Source organism: Sceloporus occidentalis, unplaced genomic scaffold (genome assembly GCF_023333645.1).
Source record: "Sceloporus occidentalis isolate IW3139 unplaced genomic scaffold, rSceOcc1.0.p SCAF_25, whole genome shotgun sequence".
Taxonomy (NCBI): Eukaryota; Metazoa; Chordata; class Lepidosauria; order Squamata; family Phrynosomatidae; genus Sceloporus; species Sceloporus occidentalis.
In genome coordinates, this window is record NW_028317005.1 from 6,823,321 (window position 1) to 6,846,793 (window position 23,473).

The 23,473-nt window shown below is 38.8% G+C and overlaps 1 protein-coding gene across 1 annotated transcript; it reads left to right on the plus strand.

Annotated features, from left to right (window-relative positions):
* Positions 1–758: 758 nt before the first annotated feature.
* On the plus strand, positions 759–22,953 carry LOC149300336 (neprilysin-like). The gene is made up of 23 exons (XM_089485297.1): positions 759–853; positions 2,190–2,347; positions 3,086–3,121; positions 4,078–4,239; positions 4,719–4,799; positions 4,889–4,984; positions 5,295–5,410; positions 6,478–6,543; positions 8,884–9,018; positions 10,547–10,648; positions 12,107–12,243; positions 12,328–12,421; positions 13,216–13,344; positions 13,498–13,596; positions 13,866–13,943; positions 15,321–15,424; positions 16,265–16,323; positions 17,078–17,197; positions 17,374–17,507; positions 17,938–18,003; positions 18,968–19,063; positions 20,208–20,284; positions 22,755–22,953. Exons 1-23 carry the CDS (start codon positions 759–761, stop codon positions 22,951–22,953), a joined length of 2,439 nt encoding a protein of 812 aa, XP_089341423.1.
* The last annotated feature ends 520 nt before the right edge of the window (positions 22,954–23,473 follow it).

A 23,473-nucleotide genomic window follows, 5' to 3' on the forward strand; every position in this document is an offset into this window, starting at 1 on the left:
ATCTTTGACGGTTAATGTTTTCAGTGCTTTCTACACAAATGTTGATCTTAAAATCATGTTTAATAATACTTCTACTATTCGTTTGTACATGTTATTAAGAATGTTAACCTGTGGAACCTCAAGTTGACCTCTGCCTGCGGGATTCACAATTCATCCTTTGCTTCCCCATTTATAACAAAAATCCACAGATATTCAGTTTAAGTCTCCCGGTTCCAAGAGTAAAAGGTCCGTACAAGCGACTCTGTTGGTTGTTTGTACGGACCTTTAACTCTTGGCGCGGGGAGACCAGTGGTCTATTCCTGCCAAGTTACGGCAAAAGGATTTTGAAAGTCTGTACAAGCCACTCTATTGGTCGCCAGCAATTGGTCTACAAAAAAACGCTAACACTAACAATGTACACGAATGTTCGCCCGAACCAAACACAGGAACGGGCGAATATTCATGGAATAATAAGATTTTTTCCCCCATGAACACGAAGACCAACATGAAGAGTTGGCCGGTGCCAAAGTCTACTAATAACTGGGACAGACTGTTGTCTTCTAACTATGTGAATTTATTAATATAATATAATTAAATGACTGCACCTTGAGAGATTGGACTGCTTCTATTGTACATGCCATCTTTTTGCTTCTCCTGTGGGATGATTTTAGATGTTTCGGTGTTATTTAACAAACCTATAATTTTCACAGCAGGGCCATTTTCACAAGCAGATTCTGCACAGTTAACCCTTTCAAACACTTTAAGAGAAAAAAAAAGCCATGATTCCTGGAGACTTGTCTAATGTTACTGAAGATGCTGGTGAACCCAGGGAAACGCAAAGCAAGACTAGACCAGATTCACAATTCCAGCCGTTGTAAGTCATTGCCTTAAAATGGGATGCGCGTTTTACAAAGATATTCATGTAAAACATACCTACCAATAAGTATTATTGTTGCCATTAATATTGTTTTGGTGGATGCAATGTATGTATTAACCAACACCTATAGCACCTGTTTCCAATTATGGGCTGTGAACATACCTATATTGGCCCATGTTAATGAAAGGTATAATGGTAATTTTCAATTAACAAATAATTTTGGTTGTAACATTCTATACGACTGCATACTAAGCCATTGTGAAAAGTCTGCTGTTTCCATAAACATTGTTGTGAATTTTAGGACTCTATAACATATACCTAAGTCCAGCTGACCTTCTGAGTTGCTAGAAATAAGCGTGGAATTTGGGAATGGTCCCTTCTAACATGTGACACTTGGAATGAACAGTGCCAGTAGATGTTGGATAAGATTGCAAGAATGTAATATTGGGAAGCATTTATGTCACTTCCATTTCTTGATACATTAGCTATTGCTGCCATCTGGGTACGGTGCCTCAAGCTGTGAATTAGATCAAACAAAAAAAGTCCCCCCAAAAAAGCTTAAGATAAATTGTTGATCCTAAGAACAGTGAGAGAGACCATATGTAAGATTAAAAACCGTTATACCTTTTATTTCTAATTCTAAATATAAAAATACTCAATAGAGTAGCGGTCTCCTATTGGTTGTCGATTGTTTTGTAGTTGGGGTTGCTGTGCTAGTCTACTGATGTAAAAGCAAAAAAATAATACATTTTTGTTGTCTGAAAAAAAGATAAAGTTTTAGCTTATCAAAAGAAATGATCTATTCAGAAAAATTCTTGAGATAATATTTATGGAGAGCAACTATTTTCTACAAGGCCTATGCTGATTCTCCCTCAAGGCTACATGTAAGAGGGAGAGTAACAAGCCAAGTTTCTGTAAGAAGTTAATTAATCTGGCATGCAGTCAACATTCAGATAAATCCTTGCATTTTTCTACTGATTTTAGTAAATAGATCTGCATTTTACTTACTTAGGGATACAAGAAACCTAGGGCTAACTCTGCTTCCACTTCTGAATTTCTGCTAACATTTGTCACAAACATTAGGACTCAGATGTCATGTGACCACTCATGACTTCATGATGTACATGAGGTTTAATGCATGCGTTGCGTTCTAATTGGACAGAAAATGCCTCATCCTGCCCGGTTTTGTGCTTTTCAATGGCTGCAGAAGTTACCATATAAACAAAAAAAATATTTGTTTTCTCTGTAGCTCCCATAGATCATTTTTAAAAAATATTTGCACAGCTATAATAATTATCAATGAGGTGAATCTGTTTTTTATTTTTATTTGCAGAAGCAAAGACCAATATTCAGTTGATGTAGTGGACATAACACATTTGAAGACAAAGAAAACAATTGCTTTAAAGCCTTTGGTAATAGCTCTTATGATACTTTTAGCTCTCCTGGGAAGTTTTGCAATTGCAATGACAATTGTATATGTAACATATAACGGTGAGTAGATATTTTTGCCTAAACCCCTTATAGACCAAAGATGGCCAATGCCTTATTAATAATATGAGACTATTTGATGACAGGAAAACCCTACTTATTTATTGTCAATAGCTCTGCAGCAAAGTCAGATGTGTCTATTCAACTTACCAGACTCAACAAAGGTCCCATGCCCTTGTTTGCTTACACACACACACACACACAATACAACTCGCAGATTCACTATACTGTGATTTGTTAGTGCTGTGATATGCTAGTGCCTGCAACATAAAATTTTGTGAGTTACAGACAATGACAACAATGACTGACAACAGTTCTCAACTTGCATGTCCTCTTCTGGAACTCACAAAATTAGCCCCCGGCTATGTTAAAAAAAAACAAAAAAACTTTTAAAACTAAAAAATGGAAGGGGAGCAATGCTTACCCCGTCCTATATGTCCCCTTATAGACATTCATTCCCTGCTTATAGGGGATGGAGGATTAAATAATATAAGAAAGCCCTACAGGAGGCACAGTCCCCAGGCAGGCCCCAACCTCATCCCTATCGTATTCCCAGTGGGATTGGGGGGTTAAAGTATGCACCTTGGGAGTTAAAAAATAATAATAAAATTCCAGTTGGAGGGATTTGGGCCTTGGAGGTGTGGTACAGGGTCCACTATAGGCCTTTTTATATATTGTTGGCTACAGAATTTTAGATTCCATATTTGGAATGAAAACATTTTGTTTCTTTTTTCCTTCTAGATGGAATCTGCAAGACTGCCACATGCGTAAATGCAGGTTAGGAATGAGTATATTTGAGATAACCCCTCAATATAACCTCAAGGAGAACTGCAGCTCTTTTTTTTGTTTCTACTGAAATTAATGATTTTTATTAAAAATTTTTATTTAACAGTATATACCGGTAATAGAATCTATTTAAAAGGAGAATAGATGTTTTACATTAAATGCCAATGAAAACGATAAGTTGATTCCACAGACTAGCTAAAAAAAACCAAGAACGATCGTTATTATTTTCTATGCTATGTCGCCATTGCCCCAAATCCTTCTTTTGACAAAGGGTAAAGCTGAAGCATTTACATATATAGATAACAATATGATAATAAATCATAGCATTTCTTTGAATTACACACCATCATCCAACAACTAAAATGGGAAAAAATCAATATAACATACTAATTTAATGAATTGTTCCTGAACCTAACAAAGACATTTCTTGCAGTTGCCACCCAGGGGATAATATGCTGTAAACACTGCATGCTTTTTTTCAGTATCAATTTATACTTTAGAAAGCATTTCCTAGAATAACTTCTAAACTTTCCTAACTTATCAACTATAGTCACGGTCAGCATCTTTTTTATGGTTAATTTCTGGGAGCTTTGTAATTTTAAAAAACTACAGTTTTGTCGTACTTTCTACACTGATTCCATTATAAAAGCAGAAGATCTACACAGGTATATTTACATACTGAAATTTCTTTTTTAAAGCAATTGATAAAAGCAATTTTGTTTAATTGACTTGCATGGAGCATTGGTAATGTAGTACATTAGTTATAAATCAGATATAAAACCTTGGCTATGGACATAAATATTAATTTTATGCTTATCAATTGATAGTGATAGCTTTTAACTATATAAATTACATACATACTTCCTGGCATCTTAATAATTTTATAAATGCTAAGAAGATATGTATTTTGCAATATTACTTGTAGAATCACCTATTTTATGTTACAGCATCTAGAATTATTTCCAATATGGACAGCAGTGTAGAACCTTGTACAAATTTTTATAAGTATGCATGTGGAGGATGGCTTAAGAAGCACGTCATTCCAGAAGGCTCCGTTCGACATGGTACAATTGACATTCTTTCTGACCAAAGACGAATAATACTTAAAAGTAAGTGATGCCAAGCGTTATCATTAATATTGTCCAAGTGGATAATTGTCATTGATTCAGATGTGGAAACATAGAATTTCATAGCAGAGAAGCATTTGTCTGTTGAAGACAACTGTTGAAGACAACGTCAACATGATTGAAGCTGTAGGAGATTACATGGAGTTGGGGGAGGAACACAAGGGTATCAATAAGAAAGAATACCCAATGAAAGATGGGGGCATTCAAAAACAGAAGGACAGAATATTGTCACAAACGTACAGTGAATAGAGAGACTGTCAAGGAAAACAAGGAAGATAAAGGAAAAAATAACACACATACAGGCAGTGGGAAATTTATTTTATTTTAGAAAATGTTGGGTTAACTCCATAAGGTAAAAAAGGAGATAAAAAAAAAAAACAAAGGAGAAACAAATAGCACATAGTTTGTGGGCAATCAAAAATATACTGATTGTGTTGATTGCATACTATGATTACTTTAAGGTGCACTAGAAACGGAGAATGATAATGACATACCTGCAGTAAAAAAAACAAAAATCTTTTACAAGTCCTGCATTGATGAAGGTATGTTTTAAAACTTTACACTTAACTTTTTAATGCAATCTGTTTAAGGTTTGTTATGATTTAAAAAAAAACACTTTTTGTTCTTGAAGGCACAAAGAATAGTAGAAAAGGACAACCGTTACTTGCCACCTTGCCAGATATCTTTGATTGGCCAGTCGCAGCAGAAAACTGGAATGTAACCTATGGTAAAAGGAACAGAAAATTAGGAATTTAAGATTGTTCTTAAATTTAACTAGGAAATCCAAATTTGCTTAAATCTTCAGATGAAGCGTTAGAAGTTTAACATTTATGGAGAAGAATAGTTAGCCGAAATATTTGCTATGCAGGTTTTGTCATTGATCAGGTAATCGAAATTAATGGTACTGATAAAACAAAAACACAAGTTATAATTTGTTTAGAAAAAATAGTTTAAAGATGATAAAAGCTGTGCGTATGACATGTTTGTGTTTAAGCAGTGTCATTGAAGAGACATCTACTGCATTTATTATTTTACAGGTGCGTGGTCTGCAGAAAAATCAATGTCACATCTAAATGCCAGATACGCAGAGGGGAGCATTATCAGTGTTTTTGTGGAAAAAGATTTCAAGAATAATACAGTTCACATTATTTATGTATGTGTTCAACAATATCCTATGAATCCTATTACAAAATATGCTTGGCAAAGCCTAAAAGTGGCATTAAGTAGAAATAGCGTTAGTGTGCGTTTTCAAATGATTTTCTTTTCTCTTTGTATGAATAATCTTCTAATGCTTCTAATATTTATATATTGTTTCTATATTTAGTTACTAAATATATTCCAAAGAGTAGAAACAGCTCAATGTCTTAATTTACTGCTGGTATCCTACATATGTTTGGGTGAAACCACCAATCCTGTTTAAAGAATGGAAGAGGAAGTGATGACAACAAAACAGTGTGTTTTAATGGTCAGTGCGTTAACTGTGGGTGAATCTGGTGTGTTTGGATAGCTGGACTGAATGCACATAATAATTCTCAGGATTTAGAGTGTCTTCAAACCATGCACAAGCCTAGCCAGACATGCCTACAAGGTAGCAGATGTCCTCAAGCATGTCTTTACGGACACTCCAAAGGACCAAACTACCATATAGGAGGCCATTTATCCTGCTTGACTCCGCTTTGCACATTTATCCTTTTGATAGGCTAGCCAAAACATGTGTATATATATATATTCAGGCAAAATACATCTTTATCAAAAGATATGCCCCAAAACGTCTAAAACTCTCATCACAGACGAAGGGATATTTTCCAAAATGTTGGATAAACCTCTAAAGTGTGTTTTCTCCTCTTTTGCATTACACATGTCTTGTTATGTCGTATTTGTTTGTGTGCTACATGTCTTTTTTTGTTAACAATAAATATTGTATGAGCTACGTTACTATAGTGTTCTTTTTTTAAGCATATTCTGTTTGCAGTCTTATCCCACGTTAGGATGCCATATTAAACAGGGTATTTTTAAGCATCATTTTTAGGGGAATTTGGGTGGTAAGCAGCCATGGCTTAATTGCCCCAAAACCCTCCTACCAACTCTTTCTCACATTGAAATGTTTTATATAGTCATTTTACATGTTAAAATTAATTTAGCTGCCACTGTAGTGCACATGTGTATTGTTTAATCATTAAAATATTTACTTTGATGTAATTGTATGTATGCTTTTCACAGATTGATCAGCCTGACAATGGACTATTATCACCTGAATTTTATGAATGTACTGGATCCAACAAAAAGGTATATTACTTCCATTGATGGACTTAGATGTATACTATACACTTGTAAGGCTAGCGCTTCCACATTTTTATAACTTCTGGCTTACTGTCCTTCTTGTCCACATATGTGGCGCACATATTGAAGGAGACAATTTTTTAACTAACTATAAGCAGAAATATCATTATACTCAGGAAGAGGTACAATAGCCAGATCACCACTCATTGACAGCTGTTTCGTCCTTCATGGGACTCGTCAGCATGAGGTTGTGATACTGGCTTAATAGTTGAGGCTTGGGGTAGCTAAGAAATATCATTACATAAGTTATGGTGGGTAAAAGGTGATGGAAACCCTTCCACTTAAATTTAAGGGGTAGTAGAAGTATTATTAAACACTCATCTACAGACACCAGACAAGCCAGAAGGCTTGCTTTTCCCTCAGAAATCTCATGGTGCTTTCACAACCACAAGGGATTCTGGGTAGGCACATGCAAATAAGGTTAACAATTATCACCTTTGCCTCTCCCATGAAGGACGAAACAGCTGTCCATGAGTGGTGATCTGGCTATTGTACCTCTTCCTGAGTTTTGTCAAAAGGCTGTCTTGTACAGCGGGCAATTACTTTCAAGGGATCCATGTATAAAGTGGATATAGAGGCAAAGGTGATAATTGTTAACCTTATTTGCATGTGCCTACCCAGAATCCCTTGTGGATGTGAAAGCACCATGAGATTTCTGAGGGAAAAGCAAGCCTTCTGGCTTGTCTGGTGTCTCTAGATGAGTGTTTAATAATACTTCTACTACCTAATGTGACGAGTATGGGGTGCGATTGAATAAGTTAGTATATTCAGTTAGCCAAAAGGATAGTAACTAATATGATTCCCCGCTGTTATAGTCAGAAATATAGAGGTTAATATAGTTCAGAACTTGTTGTGCAGAACCAGAATTCTGACTCATAATCTCATGATTTCCTATGTAGAAAACAACTTAAATGCGCATGATCAGCATACGTTGATCATGCACTCAAATCTTCTAGAATGTTATACTACGCATGTATGCGCGTGATACTCATAGGATACAGGTGTTTTTATTCATTCACTGCGCCAGATCGGAAACATTCTTGTCAACAAGGTAGTGTATAAACTAACAGGGATTTGCAGGAGAATCCGGGACTTACTGAGGCTTCGAGCCTGCGTTTATCGGTCGACCTTGCAGTGATTTCCCGGATTCCTCCTGAAGACAATCGCTTGTGAAAGTCCCCCGATTGAGGAGTGATGCTACAATATCCGGTGATGTATTGATGTTTACTCTTTATTGATTAATTTACCATGTATTGCATGCTTTAATTGAATAAACAAGATAAAGAATATGTTTTACCACAAAACTGTTTCAGTGTGCTTGACTTGTATGTCAATGAGGGCGGGACAGCTAACATACTTTGAGCTGGTAAAACATCATCATATAGCGATCCAGACACTCAGGCTGGTACATTATATCCCCTATAGTTATATAGTGATACAGAGATAGACCATGGCACAGCATAACTCCCACCATTATATAATGATCTAGACACTGAGTTGATACAGCATGACTTCTATTACTATATCGTGATGCAGACATTGAGGATAGTACAGCATGACTCTTACCATAATATAGTGACCCAGACACTAAGGGTGATAGAGCATGACTCCTACCTTTGTATAGTGATGCAGACACTGAGGATGGTACAGCATGACTCTCATCATTATACAGAGATCAAGAAACAGACAGTGGTACACTACAACTCCCATCATTATATAGAGATCCAGACACTGGGGGTGCTACAGTATAACTCCTATGATTATATAGTGATCCAGACACAGATGGTTATGCAGCATAACACCCAACATTATTTAGTGATCCATACACTGAGGAACAGCATGACTCATATCATTATACAGCAAGCCAGACATAGATGGTGGTACAGCGTGACTCCAATCATTATATAGCAAGCCAGATACACACGATGGTACAGTATGACTCCTATCATTATATAGCGAGCCAGACATAGATGATGATATAGCATTACTCCCGTAACTATATACTGAGCCAGACATTGATAGTACAGCATACATCCTTTCACTATATACTGAACCAGACATTGACAAAGGTACAGCATAACTCCCGTCACCCATCATCATCATCATTATTTGCATTTTGTTGCTTTTTCCCTCTCATTTGCTCTTACTCTCACTCTCTCATACACAAACTCTCTCATAAATACATGACATATTTTATAGTAATATATGCATCTCAGAAATGTTAGTAATTCCCCAGGATTTGGATTGTAATTAATTTTGCCATTCTTTTTTTGATTTTCCTTGTAGATATGCTCCGCATATGAAGAATATATGGTTTATTTGGCTACACTTGTCCGCAAGGAGAGGAATCTCACCATTAAAGATGATCACATAAGAGTGGAAATGAAAAAGGTTTTTGAGCTGGAGAAAGCAATTGCTAATGTGAGTGAAATTTGTTTGTATTGTTTCCAGTGGGGTATTTACCTTCAGTGCTGCCCTAGGCGAGATCCAGGGCAGTGCCCCCAACCGCCCTCTCCGCAGTCGCCATCTGGAATGCATTAAAAGGGACATGAAAGCCTCCGTAGCGTAAATAGGCCGATTGGGGAGAACAAAGATCTCCCATTAAACCTGCCCATTGTACAGCGAAACACGGATCCTGCAGCGCGCGCCATTGGCTGGAACACTTGCAGGGGGCGTTTGATGGGCTTTTGGGGTGGCGTTTTTTGCCGCCCCCCTGAAATGTGCCGCCCAAGGCAGTTGCATAATAAAAGTTGCATAATAAAAGTTACCAAATACACTTCATACCCTTGCCCTTAAGCTCTGGGAATTGAGCCCCCTAAGTCCAGGTGGTTATGAGACTTTGATGAAGCTTCATATAGAAACAGGACCTCTGGGAAAGGTGGAAAACTGTATCTAGACAGCTCGAAGGTTCTACATGTTTAGCACAGTATCAGAATCAAGATGGAGTCTAAGATTGAGCTTTAGACAGTGTGTTTGGTTAAAATGTCTGCGCACAGGAGTAGGCAGATATTTCACTAAATGCTCTATTTGCATCAAAGACCTTCAGGCGCTTTTTCATAGACCATCTTTGTGTGGACATTTTATGTAGATATGTGCATGTGAAAGACATGTGCATGTGAAATTTCAGAAGTGAGCTAATATGTCAGCATTGTGTCACATATGATTTGCATTTTCAATTTATATTGTTCTATATTAATGCCTTGGATGTTTTGGGGATGTAGAAGCTAGCTGGGAAATATCTGTCCAGACATCTGTGTTATTGTTTGATCTTGAGTCTAAGGTGAACAAATAGATTGTCAGGGCAGGACAGACTAGAGCTGACTCCTTCATACTCTAGTTTGAATTGTATTTATACCTAACCAACCCAGCTTGTGCTTCCCCTGTTGGAGTACTTTAAATGCCCTCTTAAATACAGATTAGCTAAATCAAAGTATCATTATCTAGTGACAAATAATGATTTTCAAGGACCATTTTGTTTCCACCATTAACCAGTCAATATTTGTTATTGCTATGAAATGACTGATATTTTAAGTCTGAGGATCAGCTCATTTATAAAGTTCTCAGATATGGCTAAATTGTACACAAAACTGATCAACATCAGTCTTCAAGTACCCATAACAGGATAAATTCATTATGTCTTTCAGACATGTGCAAAGTCACCTATGCTCACCTGTGATGATAAATAGTAGGAAATTCCCTGCCAGAAGTACTTGAGTACTGGTGTTGTATCACGTTAATACATTGTCTGCCATGAACCATGAAGGAATTCTGGAATACTTCCCTTTAAATAGTTTACTGCAAAAGTATGATACAAACTGCAATGAGTCATGCAGGATATCAAGGAGAGGTACCAATATGTGTCAGGAATATCTGTTTGCTACCTTTTCTGAAAACTTTGCTCACAATCATGGTTTTAAATAATATTTAGAATATATGTATGGTATTACAGGCATCCGTTCCAAGTGACATCCGAAAGGACCCCAATAACATTTACATGAAGATTCCAGTTTCACAGATTGAAAATGATTATATTGTAGTTATAGGTGGCAAGGTAAGTTTTTCTGAAGACTTATGTGTACTAATTAATCTTGATACTTTTTGAATATAATGCTTCATTTCTCCATAAGAAATATTTATGCCTGTGCACATAGTTACAGATTGTTTATAAATGCCCAGCCATGGAGGACACAAGTACCAATTGTTCATAAATGCCCAACCAATATGTGGTATAGTGTAATTTTTTCTCATAATAAATGCAAATATGGCATATAACATTGGGTTTGGTACTTCTTATCTTCTCCTAAGGTTTGCTAACAGAAGGATGAATGGCTACAATGTTTCCTTCTCTTTACTAAAGTCAGTATGCCATTTAGACACAAGCACATTAACGCCTTCATATTATGCAGGCATGAAAGGCATTTTTATAACAATGCTTGATTCATTACAGACTTTGATAATGGTTATTGTGTTTACAAGTCCGATCCAAAGTGTTTCTATACTACCACAGTTTTTTGGGGTCTTAACCATTGCTGATAAGTATTAGGGCAAGGATTGTTATTTATAGTTGTTTTTATAAAAAAGCATCAATGTTGACAGCAATAGATACTTGTTCTTTATTCAAAACTCAGGTTTGTGTATGGTGCCTCTCAGGGAGGGCTGACACTTTCTGGCCAATGGGTCAGTTAAAGATAAATGGCATCAAATGCTGGTGCTCAGCATCAGCAGGCGGCACTCTTCGTAAGCAGTGAAACAGAGGTCTGTATGAACAGACCTCGCACTCCCTTTATTTTGGCAGATTTTAAAAAACAACCGGTCAGTCGGCAACCTGGCCGCGTGCCACAACAGAGGCCTTGACGTGCCCATGGTGGCACATGTACCATAGATTCTAAATCACTGGCCTAAGCTTTCTTTACAGTAGGTGTTTAAGGCATCCATATACTTGGACTGGGTCCTCCTATTGTTGCTGCCAAGCATCCTCACCTACTCTGTTTTCCCCGTGTCAGGCAGGGGAGTAAGGAGATCTGTCTCACTGTGTGCTTTTTAGTGACTGTGCTCTGATATACCAGCCAGGTTCACACTGGCCATTTGGCATACCAGGCAAATACCCGGTTGGTCTGGTGCTCAGTGGTGCATCCCATGGACCATTTTGTCACTCATGCGGTCTTTTAATTTGTGGCCACCTGTGAGATACACATGGCTGCATGCATGTCACTTATTGGTGGCTTCAGCCTTAAACCGCAATGACTGATTTGAATTCACATGTCCATTCCTGATGCCATCATATTCTCTAGCTGCTAGGTAGTATGTGATACATGCAGTAGCAAGGATGAATTTGATGCCCAGGACACAAGTCACATAGCAATTCAAGCAACTATGGCTACAGTGGAGCCCAGTCTTATTGGCGCTTCCTGTGATCCCAGCGGTCAAGCCAATATTTATTTTGTCATTTCAGTTTGCAATAAAAGTCATTATTTTGAACTCTGTGTGCTTATTTTTTTTCTTGTTGCAGAGGTTAAACTGGCTGTCATTTATCAATGAAGTAATTTCACCAGGTGGCATCGCTATTAAAAAGGATGAGGAAGTTGTCATGCTTGCATCTGGTTATATCAAGAAAATTACCAATTTTATATCCAAATTTAATGCCAGGTGAGACTACAGCATGTAGTAGAGATTTTTTGTTGTACTATTATTTTACATTGGCAAACCACTGAATTGTGACTTGCCTTATAGAGACATTCAGAACTACCTTGCATGGCAGTATGTGAAGTCTGTTGCAAATAGCTTAAGTCAGGAATACAAGACTGCCGCCAAGCCCTTCAATCAGGTGCTGTATGGTTTGTTTGACGTGAAATCATTAATCCAGAGCCTAATATGCCTTTAATACAGATTATACTATTTTGATCGCTATCTCTGTAATTATTAACCACTAACTTAGAATACAGTACAATATATTACATACAATACAATATATTTGGTTTAATCAACCTCTCCTGCACGAAAATATATTGATATATTTTACTTACATTAGATCAAATGGAATGGTGTTTTACTTTACCAAACGATAAAGTGAGGGAATTTAACACAAGGCAAATGACTGATTAAAGATTCAGTATTTTACGTCAGAAGAAAAATGGCAGACTAGATGGGCTGAATGGTTGTGATCGGCCATCAAAGTCTATTTTTCCGATTCCCAATTTGATGTTCAAGTGTGTTAATGAAGTTGCTCTTTAATACTAATACAGTGAAATCTGATATAGTGTATACAGTTGTTGAGAGATGTTGGCCAACCGGGGATCTTCTATCCGAGCTGGATATTGAGTGTCAGTGTTAGTTAAGTCATTTTTGCAGGGGTTTCTATGTTTCAACCACATACCTTATGTTGGGTTATTTTTTGGATTCCATGAGATATGCCACATTGGTAGATTTGCAAGAGAACAATTAATTCAATTTAACAGGTCTTTGGTGCATTTTTTTACACACTCCAAAAAAATTTGGGTGCTTGTGAATATTTTTTACATTTACAGAATAGTTTACAAAATAGAAACAGACTATAATACCATAGTACTATATTTCTTATTTTAAGTAGTTGTCACATCCAATGTATAATTATTTTTACAGCTCTTTTACGGTTTAACTACAGACGCTCCAATTTGGAAAGTTTGCGTTCAATCACTTCTTGAACAATTTGATGATGTTATTGGGAGATTGTATGTAAATGAAGTATTTTCTACAGACAGTAAAGAAATGGTAATGTATAAAAATCGATTTATGTATTTTTCCATGTAATTACAACATATGAAGGTAACAATTTCCAGAAGACACTATTTCACATTTTAAGTGTATGTTATATGCAAAAATATAGGTATTCATACACTAACTTAATACTTCTTCACTGAAAAGGTGAAAGGGATGATTTCTGAAATACGCCAAGTATTCTTGGAAATGTTGGAGGAGCAAGAATGGATGGATGAAGAAACAAAAAAGAAAGCAGCTTTAAAGGTAGTAAATAGATTCATATAACATTTATATTTTCTCTCGCTGTATAGTGTAACTCCTAAATTATAATAATGCAACATGTTTAATTGTAATAAAACATTTGGCTCAGTCTCCTTTGCCTGCACCAATCTCTCCTCTCCTGCCCCTTTGTGCTGTTTGGGTCCCTAGAAATAATAAGGCTGTTCATGTAGGGAAGTTTTTTTTTATTATGTGCATTTTTAATCACTTTGAATATAGTATCTTATAATTTAACAAATACAGTATATCCACAGGCATTTAACATGGTGGAGAAAATTGGCTTTCCTGAGGATGTTTTTGATGATAAGAAGCTCAATGAACTATATGCGGGGGTAAAGTTCATACATAACATTCACATTTTATAAATTCTATACACAGTTTGTTGCTGTATGGATCATCACTGTCACCTCTGTAATAACATCTGTCATACACACACATGGACTGATGATGTTCTAATGCAGGGGCGTCCAACGTGCGGCCCTCCAGCTGTTGCAGGACTACATCTCCCATAATGCTCTTTCAGCTAAGGGGCTGGCTGAGGAGTATGGGAGATGTAGTCCTGCAGCAGCTGGAGGGCCGCACGTTGGACGCCCCTGTTCTAATGTAATGGTTTTCAACTTAAAACAGATCAAATTCGAAACAAACTAGTTTTGTTTCTGTTTTTTTTTGTTAATATGTTGGTATCCAAGGCAGGGCATTTGCAAAGAAGGGCATTTCAATGCTCCACCATTTTCTCAATGACCAACAAACACTAGGTGAGGAACCAGGGGTGTACTTAAGGAGGCTGTTAAATATTTTTATTTTATATTTAGTAGAGGAGGGTTTTGGAGTTGCAAGATTGAAAGTTTGGCTGCACCTGGTAACTATGGTTTGGGTGCTGCTCAGTGGAGAAGTTCTTTAGGAGTGATCCAGATCCTCCTATCTCCTGCAGGCATGGTGGATGAGGGAGCAAGCATGGGATGGATCATTGCCTCTTATAGGAGCTATTATTATATTTTAACTCCCATCCCCAATCAGGGTGTGGAGGTTCCCTTTTGTTAATAGGTGGAGGTGGATTTGCTACTCACGAGCAACTCAAAGTCTAATGAATATATCTTCAGGTGCTTTTTTTCCACCTCTTAGCAACTTGACTCCTCTGTAGTCAAGTGTATGTGACTTCAGACGCTCATGCACTGGTAGTTTAATGAATAGGTTATTTTTGGACTGCCAATTTGTTACTAAGATGTTGTGAATATAGACTACAATAATCAGGGCCATCAGGGGGGTACAACCATTACCTATGAGTGAGGCTCAGGCAGGTGGGCATAGGACCTGTGATTTTCCACAGACCTCTTTAATGGCTCTTCCAGCCTGGTACATGGGACTGATCACCTGCGGGTTTTAGGGCCTGGTTGCCATTGCAAGCATGGGGGCAGTAGGAGGAGCATGGGACAGAGCAGTAGGAGGAGCATGGTTGGGTGGTGAGAATAAAAGGAGGTGGGACCAGGCAGAGTGGCCTGTTCTTACAATTGCACTGGGCCCCAAGATTTCTCATGGCCGCCCTATCATTATAGATTGTAGTACTCAAATTTACCTAACATGGCACACACCAAAAGTATTCCAAAACATGTGTAAATGCTACTCAGTCAGCATCTCTTTATAAGTATGCTTACATTCATTTTGTATGTCAGCCTTTATAGGCATGTTTACTTGCACAGTTATTATTATAGTTGCAGTTTAAAGAAGAAGAATACTTTGAAAATAGATTAAAATATAAAGCATATGTCCAAATGATAAGGTCAAAGATGCTGAGAGAACCGACAGACCCAGACGAGTAAGTGTAACAATATATATATATATATTATTATTATTATTATTATTATTATTATTGTGAGTTGTTAACCATCTCTAGGTTAGGGGTGAATTCATAAACGGTTACAGTTTACTGGGGTATGGTTAGTGAACTAACACAATCATTCTTGTATGTCTGAGTTGTGCTGAGGTGCAACAATTCAGGCAGAAAATTCAAAATATGCATGATCGATGTGATCAATCCAGGATTGATATTTTATAACGTTTAATAAAGAATTTAAATTACAGTCTAATGAATTATTCCAGTAGGTCCCTTAGCAACATTGCAATCAATATGTTTATATATTTTTACTTTTAGTGGTCAATCAACACACAATTCTTTTTTGCTTTTTTCAACCATTTACATTATTCTAGCAACAATTCTTATAAACAGCTACATTTTTTACACTGTTATTACAACCAGCGCCTTTTATATAAATATATTATGAACCAATAACCGAAAACATATCTACTCTGTACAATTTTTTAATTATGTATAGGCTCTTAAATACTGCACGTGTAGCTTGGGCATCATTTATATGCTTATGATACCAACAAAATATCACTTATTACATTTTTATTATAAACACAAAATGGCCAAGGTGTAGATTAACATATTAAATGATTACCTATCATCAGAGGCATACAATGAGGAAGATTTGGTTTACATTATTACATTACATAATCACATAAATATCTCCATTTACATGTATGAACATTAGACTATTACCATAGCATTATTATGACTATAAATAAACCTGTTTTTTTAACCCATGGAATGTTTTAAGTTACTTATATTATTATTTTTTCATTTTCTTCTTAGATGGACAAATGGTGCTGCAGAGATCAATGCAGAATATGCTATGGGCAGTAATCAAATAGGTAAAACCCTACTTATGCATCTAAAATGCAATCAACATTAATCAGAAGAAACTGGTATTTCCAATGTGAGTTGGCTGAGATCAAAGACTTATTCTGGGATATCAGCCAACTCAATAATAATTATTAAGAGGCCAATTCTTGAGTTGCCAGAGTTCCAATCATACATTTTGATGATCTGAAATCTGTGTAAAAAAATGTATCCATTTCTTGTACAGTGTGTACTTCATTGAATAGCTTTCAGGGCAGGATTTTTGGTGGTTCGTATTCTAAGTTTAGTCAACCCATTTAATTGCTTACTGTGTTTTTCTACCATTGTTGCTGGAAATTACACTTTAGTCTGGTCATTGACTCGACCCCAAGGTGTCCCAAATGATCTTTGTAGGAGCTACACATCTCCTGAATCCTAGATTAGATTAAAGACTGATTAAGGTTTGAGTCTTTACACTTTACAGAGCAAACTGGATGGATCAAATGGTATTTATCTGTTGTTAAGTTCTATGTTTCTATGTTTTAACAGCAAAGCCATACCCTTTTTTGCAACCTTATAAACATGGCATTCTAGGCACACGTGCCATCTGCCTAACGGGAAATTCAACCAAGATTACAAGCCAGCACTTGTATTGCTCTCTCCACATAAATTATTAAGTGAAGTTATAGATTAAATACTTACTTTAACAATATGTGAGACTATTATTGTAGGAAAAGCATTTCTGGATTATTGTGTTTAACATTAACTTTTTTATTATTATGACAGTCTTTCCTGCAGCCATTTTGCAGCCTCCTTTTTTTCATGCTATGGAGCCCAAGGCATTGAACTATGGTGGGATTGGGACTGTGATTGGACATGAATTCACACATGGTTTTGATGACACTGGTATGAATTTGTCATTTGGTGTTATACAAAAATTATACAGTACATAGATCTTGAGGTTTTAGGCCTTCCCAGATTGATGATTTGTTGAACCCATTATGTACATATTTAAACCCATATATGGGAATTGCTGTCTTCTCTTTTAATATTCTCCAATTCAATATTTACACATTTTACAGGGAAAGACCGTGATGAAAATGGAAATCTTATTAACTGGTGGACTGAGGAATCCCTTAACAAATTTAATGAACTCTCAGATTGCTTTGTAGACCAGTATGGCAATTTCTCATGGAGTTTAGCTGGAGGAAAGTATGTAAGTAGAATAATAAAATAATTAATTAAATAAAAATACCCAACATTGTTCACAATTCATACAACAGATATTTTCACAAATCCATTTTCACAAATTTCCATGTATAAATATAGAATTTAATAGCAGATAAGAGCCATAAGATCCATTTTTCTCGAAATCAGTCCTTGATTGTGTTTTAGAGTAAGTATGGGCATATGCCATGAAACCATGCCATTCAACTCCAATCAAGGTGGATCTTTCAGTGATATATTAAAAGATCAAATGAATTGTCTTGTCACCATATAACTCAATCTTGCCCCAACAACTTTAATGATATTTTTACCGCCAACACACTTGTTTGTTTATTTACTTTTTATGATAAAATGTAAAATAAGAGGGCATTGAAGTTATCATCCATTTAAGAGGTAAATAATGTGCTTGTTTTTTGCAGCTCAGTGGCACTGGTACGTTATCAGAAAATATTGCTGACAATGGTGGACTTAGACAAGCTTACAAGGTATAAAAATATTTTATTGATCTGTGTGATAAAATAATACAGTGTTTTTCCAATTTCCCAACCCATGATCCATTGCAGTAAATCAGTAAAGGCAGCAGAGTGAATAACACTGATAATCTTGTTATCATGGAACCTGTCAGTTGGTGGGATATATTAGGCAGCAAGTGACTATTTCGTCAAGTTGATGTTAGAAGCAGGAAAAATTTGCAAGCGTAAGGAGCAACTCCCAAACTGCAGCTCTTGTGGGATGTTCCTGGTCTACAGTGGTCAGTATCTATCAAAAGTGGTCCATCAAAGGAAAAGAGGTGAACCAGTGACAGGATCATGGGCGGCCAAGGCTCATTGATGCACTTGGGGAGCGAAGGCTGGCCTGTGTGTTCAAATCAAATAGACGAGTTACTGCAGTTCAAGTTACTGAAAAAGTTGATGCTGTTTCTGAAAACACCTACAATGGGCACGTGAGCAAAGGAACTGGACCACGGAGCAATGGAAGAAGGTGGCTTAGTCTGATGAATCACATTTTCTTTTCCATCAAATGGATGGCTGGGTGCTTGTGCATCGCTTACCTGGAGGACACATGGCACCAGGATCCATCCATGGAGGCCTCACCTCGCAATTTATAGGATTTAAAGAATCTGCTGCTAACGTCTTGGTGCCAGAGACCACAGCACACCGTCAGAAGTCTAGTGGTCTGGTATATATATATATATATATATATATATATATATATATATATATATATATATATACAGAACATAATTTTCTCACACTCTTAAAAATAATAATAATCTTGTTTATTGCTTAATCTAGCTTTCTGTTTGAGTTGCTGGTGGTTGTCATTGCCTTAAAGGGACTTTATTATTATTTTCCAGATTCACCTTCGTTTGCCTTAAATGTGATGTTGCATAAGAACTAAACTGGACTATATATTAATTTGAAATGTACATAGATCTTTATTTTACAGGCCTACCAGAAGTACTTATCAAAGAGTGGGAATGAACACATTCTGCCTGGGCTAGACCTGACCAGTAACCAGCTTTTCTTCCTTGCATTTAGCCAGGTAATATATCATACTAATGACATTGCAACAAAAGATGATATGTAATTTGAACATGTTGTAATCATGCCAATTCCACATGAATAAGGATGGGCTCAGTGGAACTGACCTCTTAGTGGCTGGGTTTCTAATGGCCTCATCCTAGACTATAAGCTCATTTGTACAGGACCCTCCTCACCTTTTGTTTCTGCAGGTCCAAATTGCTATGTGATGGACTATTTATCATTCTTTGTCTGCCCATTGTGCAGTACTGCAGAATATGATGGCACTCCTATACAATTAATAATAATAAAACACTTAAGGAATAAATTGGCGAAGAAAGAGGGGTACAGAAAGGTTTCTATTTCTTAGTGAACTGTCCTCATTATTCTGGCCTCTTGGTGCACTTTGGCAAAAGGGTGGAGCCTCCAGGCACACCCTCTCCACCATTCCTCCAATCGGTCGGGGTTAGAGAGCGAGTATAAACTAATGGATTCTTTAATTTTTAACCATTTCTGTGTGACATGTTACATGACCAATTCGGCATCTGGGAGGGTTAAACCAGTGTGCCACAACTAAGCTGTCTGGAAGACTGGGGGTGTTATAATGTTTAGTATTGGAGTAAAGATGTGTATCATTTGCTGTTAGAGCTAGAATCTGTAGTGATTTTTTAAAGGAGAAAAGGCCATTTGATCTCTGGGCAGTCTCTGTTGTCTCAGTGGAATTTTGTATTTATGAAAAGAACCTCCTGAATGCTAATTATCCTAAAAACACACCAGGCTGAAACAAACTAAGCAGTCATATAATATGAAATATATAATATAGTATTATCAAGAATGAACATGATTATGTGTACATAAGGACACAAATGTTATTTAAGATCAGACAAGGATAATAAGGCTGTAAAGCTTATTTGCTAATTAAATTAAACAAAAGCAATATTGCTGTATAGAGGTCGCTGCTTTTTATACGCCAATAACAACAATTTTGTTATAATGGCTGAAAGCCTGCCTACTGAAACACACAAATAAGTTTAGATCAGTGGTTCATTTTCTTAGCGTTCCTCTACCTGTTATGAATTTTATTATTTTTTTGTTTGGCCCTATACATTTAAATGCTATGAACAAAAGACGTAGACATTAAGTCATATTTTTTTACCATGTTTTAGATATGGTGCTCAGCCTACACATCTCATTATGCTCACACTTCCATAACCGAGGATGAGCACAGCCCGGGAGAATTCAGGTGAGTTCATACTGTTTCTTGTAGGGCGTCTCTACACCAGATGAGGCTAGGACAATCCTCTCACCGCTATAGCACAGATAACAATCATCCTATTTCCCAATTTAGGTGCACAGAAAGCACAAGAGATTAAAATGTTATTAAAAGACTAAAAATAAATTTTACCCAATTTATATTTTTTCCATGAACAGTGAGTTACAATATGAAATTGGCATACTTAAAGTTTCTATGTTTGCTTTATGAAATTTAAGACAAAATAAATATATAAAATAACTTCTTGATGTCTTTTTTTTTCAAAATCCAAAGTTTATTGTTTTTTTCAAATTTTTTTAGAATGAGGGAAGGGGGGGATACAGAAGGCAAAAAAGGAAGGGGGGAAGGGGGTAAGGAACAGAGTGAAAGGAAGTGGTACAACATTGTCATTATAACACAGCAACAAGGCACAGCGTACAAAATTAGCATACCTGACACAGCGAAATACAAAAGTTACAGGCGAAAACAACCCGAAACAAATATGGAAATGCGCCCATCCGAGCACGGGCAAGGCAAATAGACAAAGAGAAACGCACTTCCCGAACGAATGAGGCAATCACGGAGTGTGCCTACCCATGAAGGAGAGCCAGTGGAACCAGGTAGCGGTGTAAGCCTCCCTCTGTTAAAGAGAGGTCATCAATCACCCTAATGTCCTCCACTTTGGACATCCAGGCGTGCAGTGTCGGAGGGCGAACAGACTTCCAGCTGAGAGGGATAAGGCACCTCGCTGCGTCAAGTAAGTGACGAATGACAGATTTCTTGTATCGCGAAACAGGGAGCGACGTGTGGTGTAAAAGCATGGACAGCGCCTGGTAAGGCGGCGGTGAGTCAGTAAGCTCTACAATAACCTGGTAGACCTCCTTCCAGAAAACCTGTAGAGCGGGACAGGCCCACCAGATGTGAATTATAGTACCCACATCGCGACCGCACCTCCAACAGCAAGCGGAGGCAGTCGGGAACATGACATGCAACTTCTCGGGTGTGCGGTACCAGAGAGACAGGATTTTATAATTAGTCTCCTGTATCTTGGTGGCTCTAGAACTCTGGTGGCTGAGGGAGAATATCTTGGACCAGTCCGCGTCGGAGAGTCGTACGTCACAGGCAGCTTCCTAAGTCAGGCAAAACGAAGGGGGTGATTCCGTCAACCCAGACAGTAGCAATGAATATAGCATGGAGATGGCCCCCGCCGGCGGGCGCTTCTGAGTGCATAAGGTCTCGAAGACCGTGAGGCCCCTATACAGGCACTGCTGGTTATGAAGGGAGGAGACGTAATGCGTTATTTGGAGGTAAGTGAAGTGATCCAGCCAGGACGGTGTGCGTGGAAAGCCGCAAAGGGCAGTACCCTCCAATCACCCAGAAGTGTGTGCAAGCGGACAGGCGGAGGGACCCCCAAGAAAGCCAACCTCCCCCGGGTTCGTCCCGGCGCAAAGTCCTGGTTCCCACCGAGGGGCAACATGGGAGAGGGCGACGAGGAGAGCCAGGCCCGGGAACCCACGCACCTCCAAACCGCCAGGGTAGCGGAAATCAGAGGATGTCGCTCCACGCCGCAGCCGAGCCTAGGACCCCATCAAGCATGAAGGACACGACCCCTGGGCGCACCCAGCTCCAATTCGACCCAGGGCTTAGCAGTCGGGCCAGCAAAATTCCATTCTAAAATTCGCAGCAAGTGGACAGCCCGATAATACGATTGGAAATGGGGAAGATCCAGGCCCCCACCGGGACTTAGGGCGAGTGAGTTGCGAAAATTTCTGTCGAGGGCTCTTATTGCCCCAGACAAACTTAGTGACAGACGAGCGGAGCGAAGCAAAGAAAGTGCGCGACAGCCGGATCGGGAGGGTTTGAAATAAATATAGCGCTCTCTGGAGCAGATTCATTTTAACAACATTGACCCTACCAATCCAGGAGAGGAAGAGAGGCGTCCACCTGCGTAGGTCCTCGGCCAGCGCGGAAAGTAACGGTGCAAAATTGGCCCGGTAAAGGTGCGCAAGGTCGGCAGTAAACCAAATCCCTAAAGGAGAAGCTAGACACGAGCGACGGGACCAAACCAGGGGGGACGGAGATGTTAAGAATCTCGGACTTGGCGTAGTTAATCTTGAGATTCGATAGGGAGGGGTTGGTCACGATAAAGAGGAGATCATCTGCATACGCCGCCACCTTGTGGTGAGCGTCCCCTGCGCAAAATCCCTGTATGTCGCGTTAGCTCTTATCGCCTCCAAAAAGGGTTCGAGGGACAGTAGGAAAAGCATCAGGGACAAGGGGCAACCCTGCCTAGTGCCGTTCCCAATCACCACCGGGGGTGATAAGGCGCCGTTAATACGAATACGGGCGGTAGGTGTAGTGTATAGAGCCCCGATCCAGGCCAGCATAGCAGAGCCCAGGCCCTGATGCTCCAAGGTCACCTGCACGAATGTCCAGTCCACCCTGTCAAACGCTTTTTCAGCGTCGGTGGACAGGAGCAGGACCTCGCGAGCCTCCTTCTTCGCCCTGTGTATAACGTTAAGTACCCTGACCGTATTGTCACGTGCTTCACGGTGGGGAACAAAACCCGCCTGGTCAGGGGGAGAAACTGGCCCAACCTGAGGGCCATCATCTTGGCGAACAATTTTAGGTCAGCGTTAAGCAACAATATGGGCCTGTAGCTCTGGCACAGGCTAGGGTCCTTGCCCTCCTTGGGGATAACGGCAATCGTGGCAGACAGAGCCTGGGGCGGCAAACAGAGGCCCTCCTGGACGCACAAGATAAGGTAGGAGCCGGGCAGAAAAGGTCTTATAGTACCCCAAGGGCAGACCGCCCGGTCCCGGGCATTTGCCCCGTTGGCTGGATTTCATTGCCAGCGACAGTTCCTCAACCGTAAAAGGGGTAAGCCGACGACGAACGTTATGGCTCAGGTACTCAGAGACCCGCGCCATCACCTCAGGCCGCCCCTCCCGGGGGTCCCCCGCCCGTATGTTATAGAGAGAGGTGTAGTAGGCATGGAAAGCCTCTGTGATCTTGGCCGGGAAAGGGGAGATCTGACCTCCCACTGACCGAATCTTGTGAATATATGAGCGACGGTCGAGTGGACGCAGCATTTTAGCAAGCAGGGTACCACATTTGTTGCCGTGCTCGTGGAAAAAAAGTTGGCCATAAAGGGAAGCCCTCCTGAAGCGGGAGTGGAGC

Excerpts from the sequence above, each read along its gene's own strand:
- LOC149300336 (XM_089485297.1), top strand. The coding sequence starts at position 759 with ATGATTCCTGGAGACTTGTCTAATGTTACTGAAGATGCTGGTGAACCC. Across the intron at positions 4,240-4,718 it reads AAGACGAATAATACTTAAAA|GTGCACTAGAAACGGAGAAT; the intron begins GTAAGTGATGCC and ends GATTACTTTAAG. Across the intron at positions 12,244-12,327 it reads ATATCCAAATTTAATGCCAG|AGACATTCAGAACTACCTTG; the intron begins GTGAGACTACAG and ends CTTGCCTTATAG.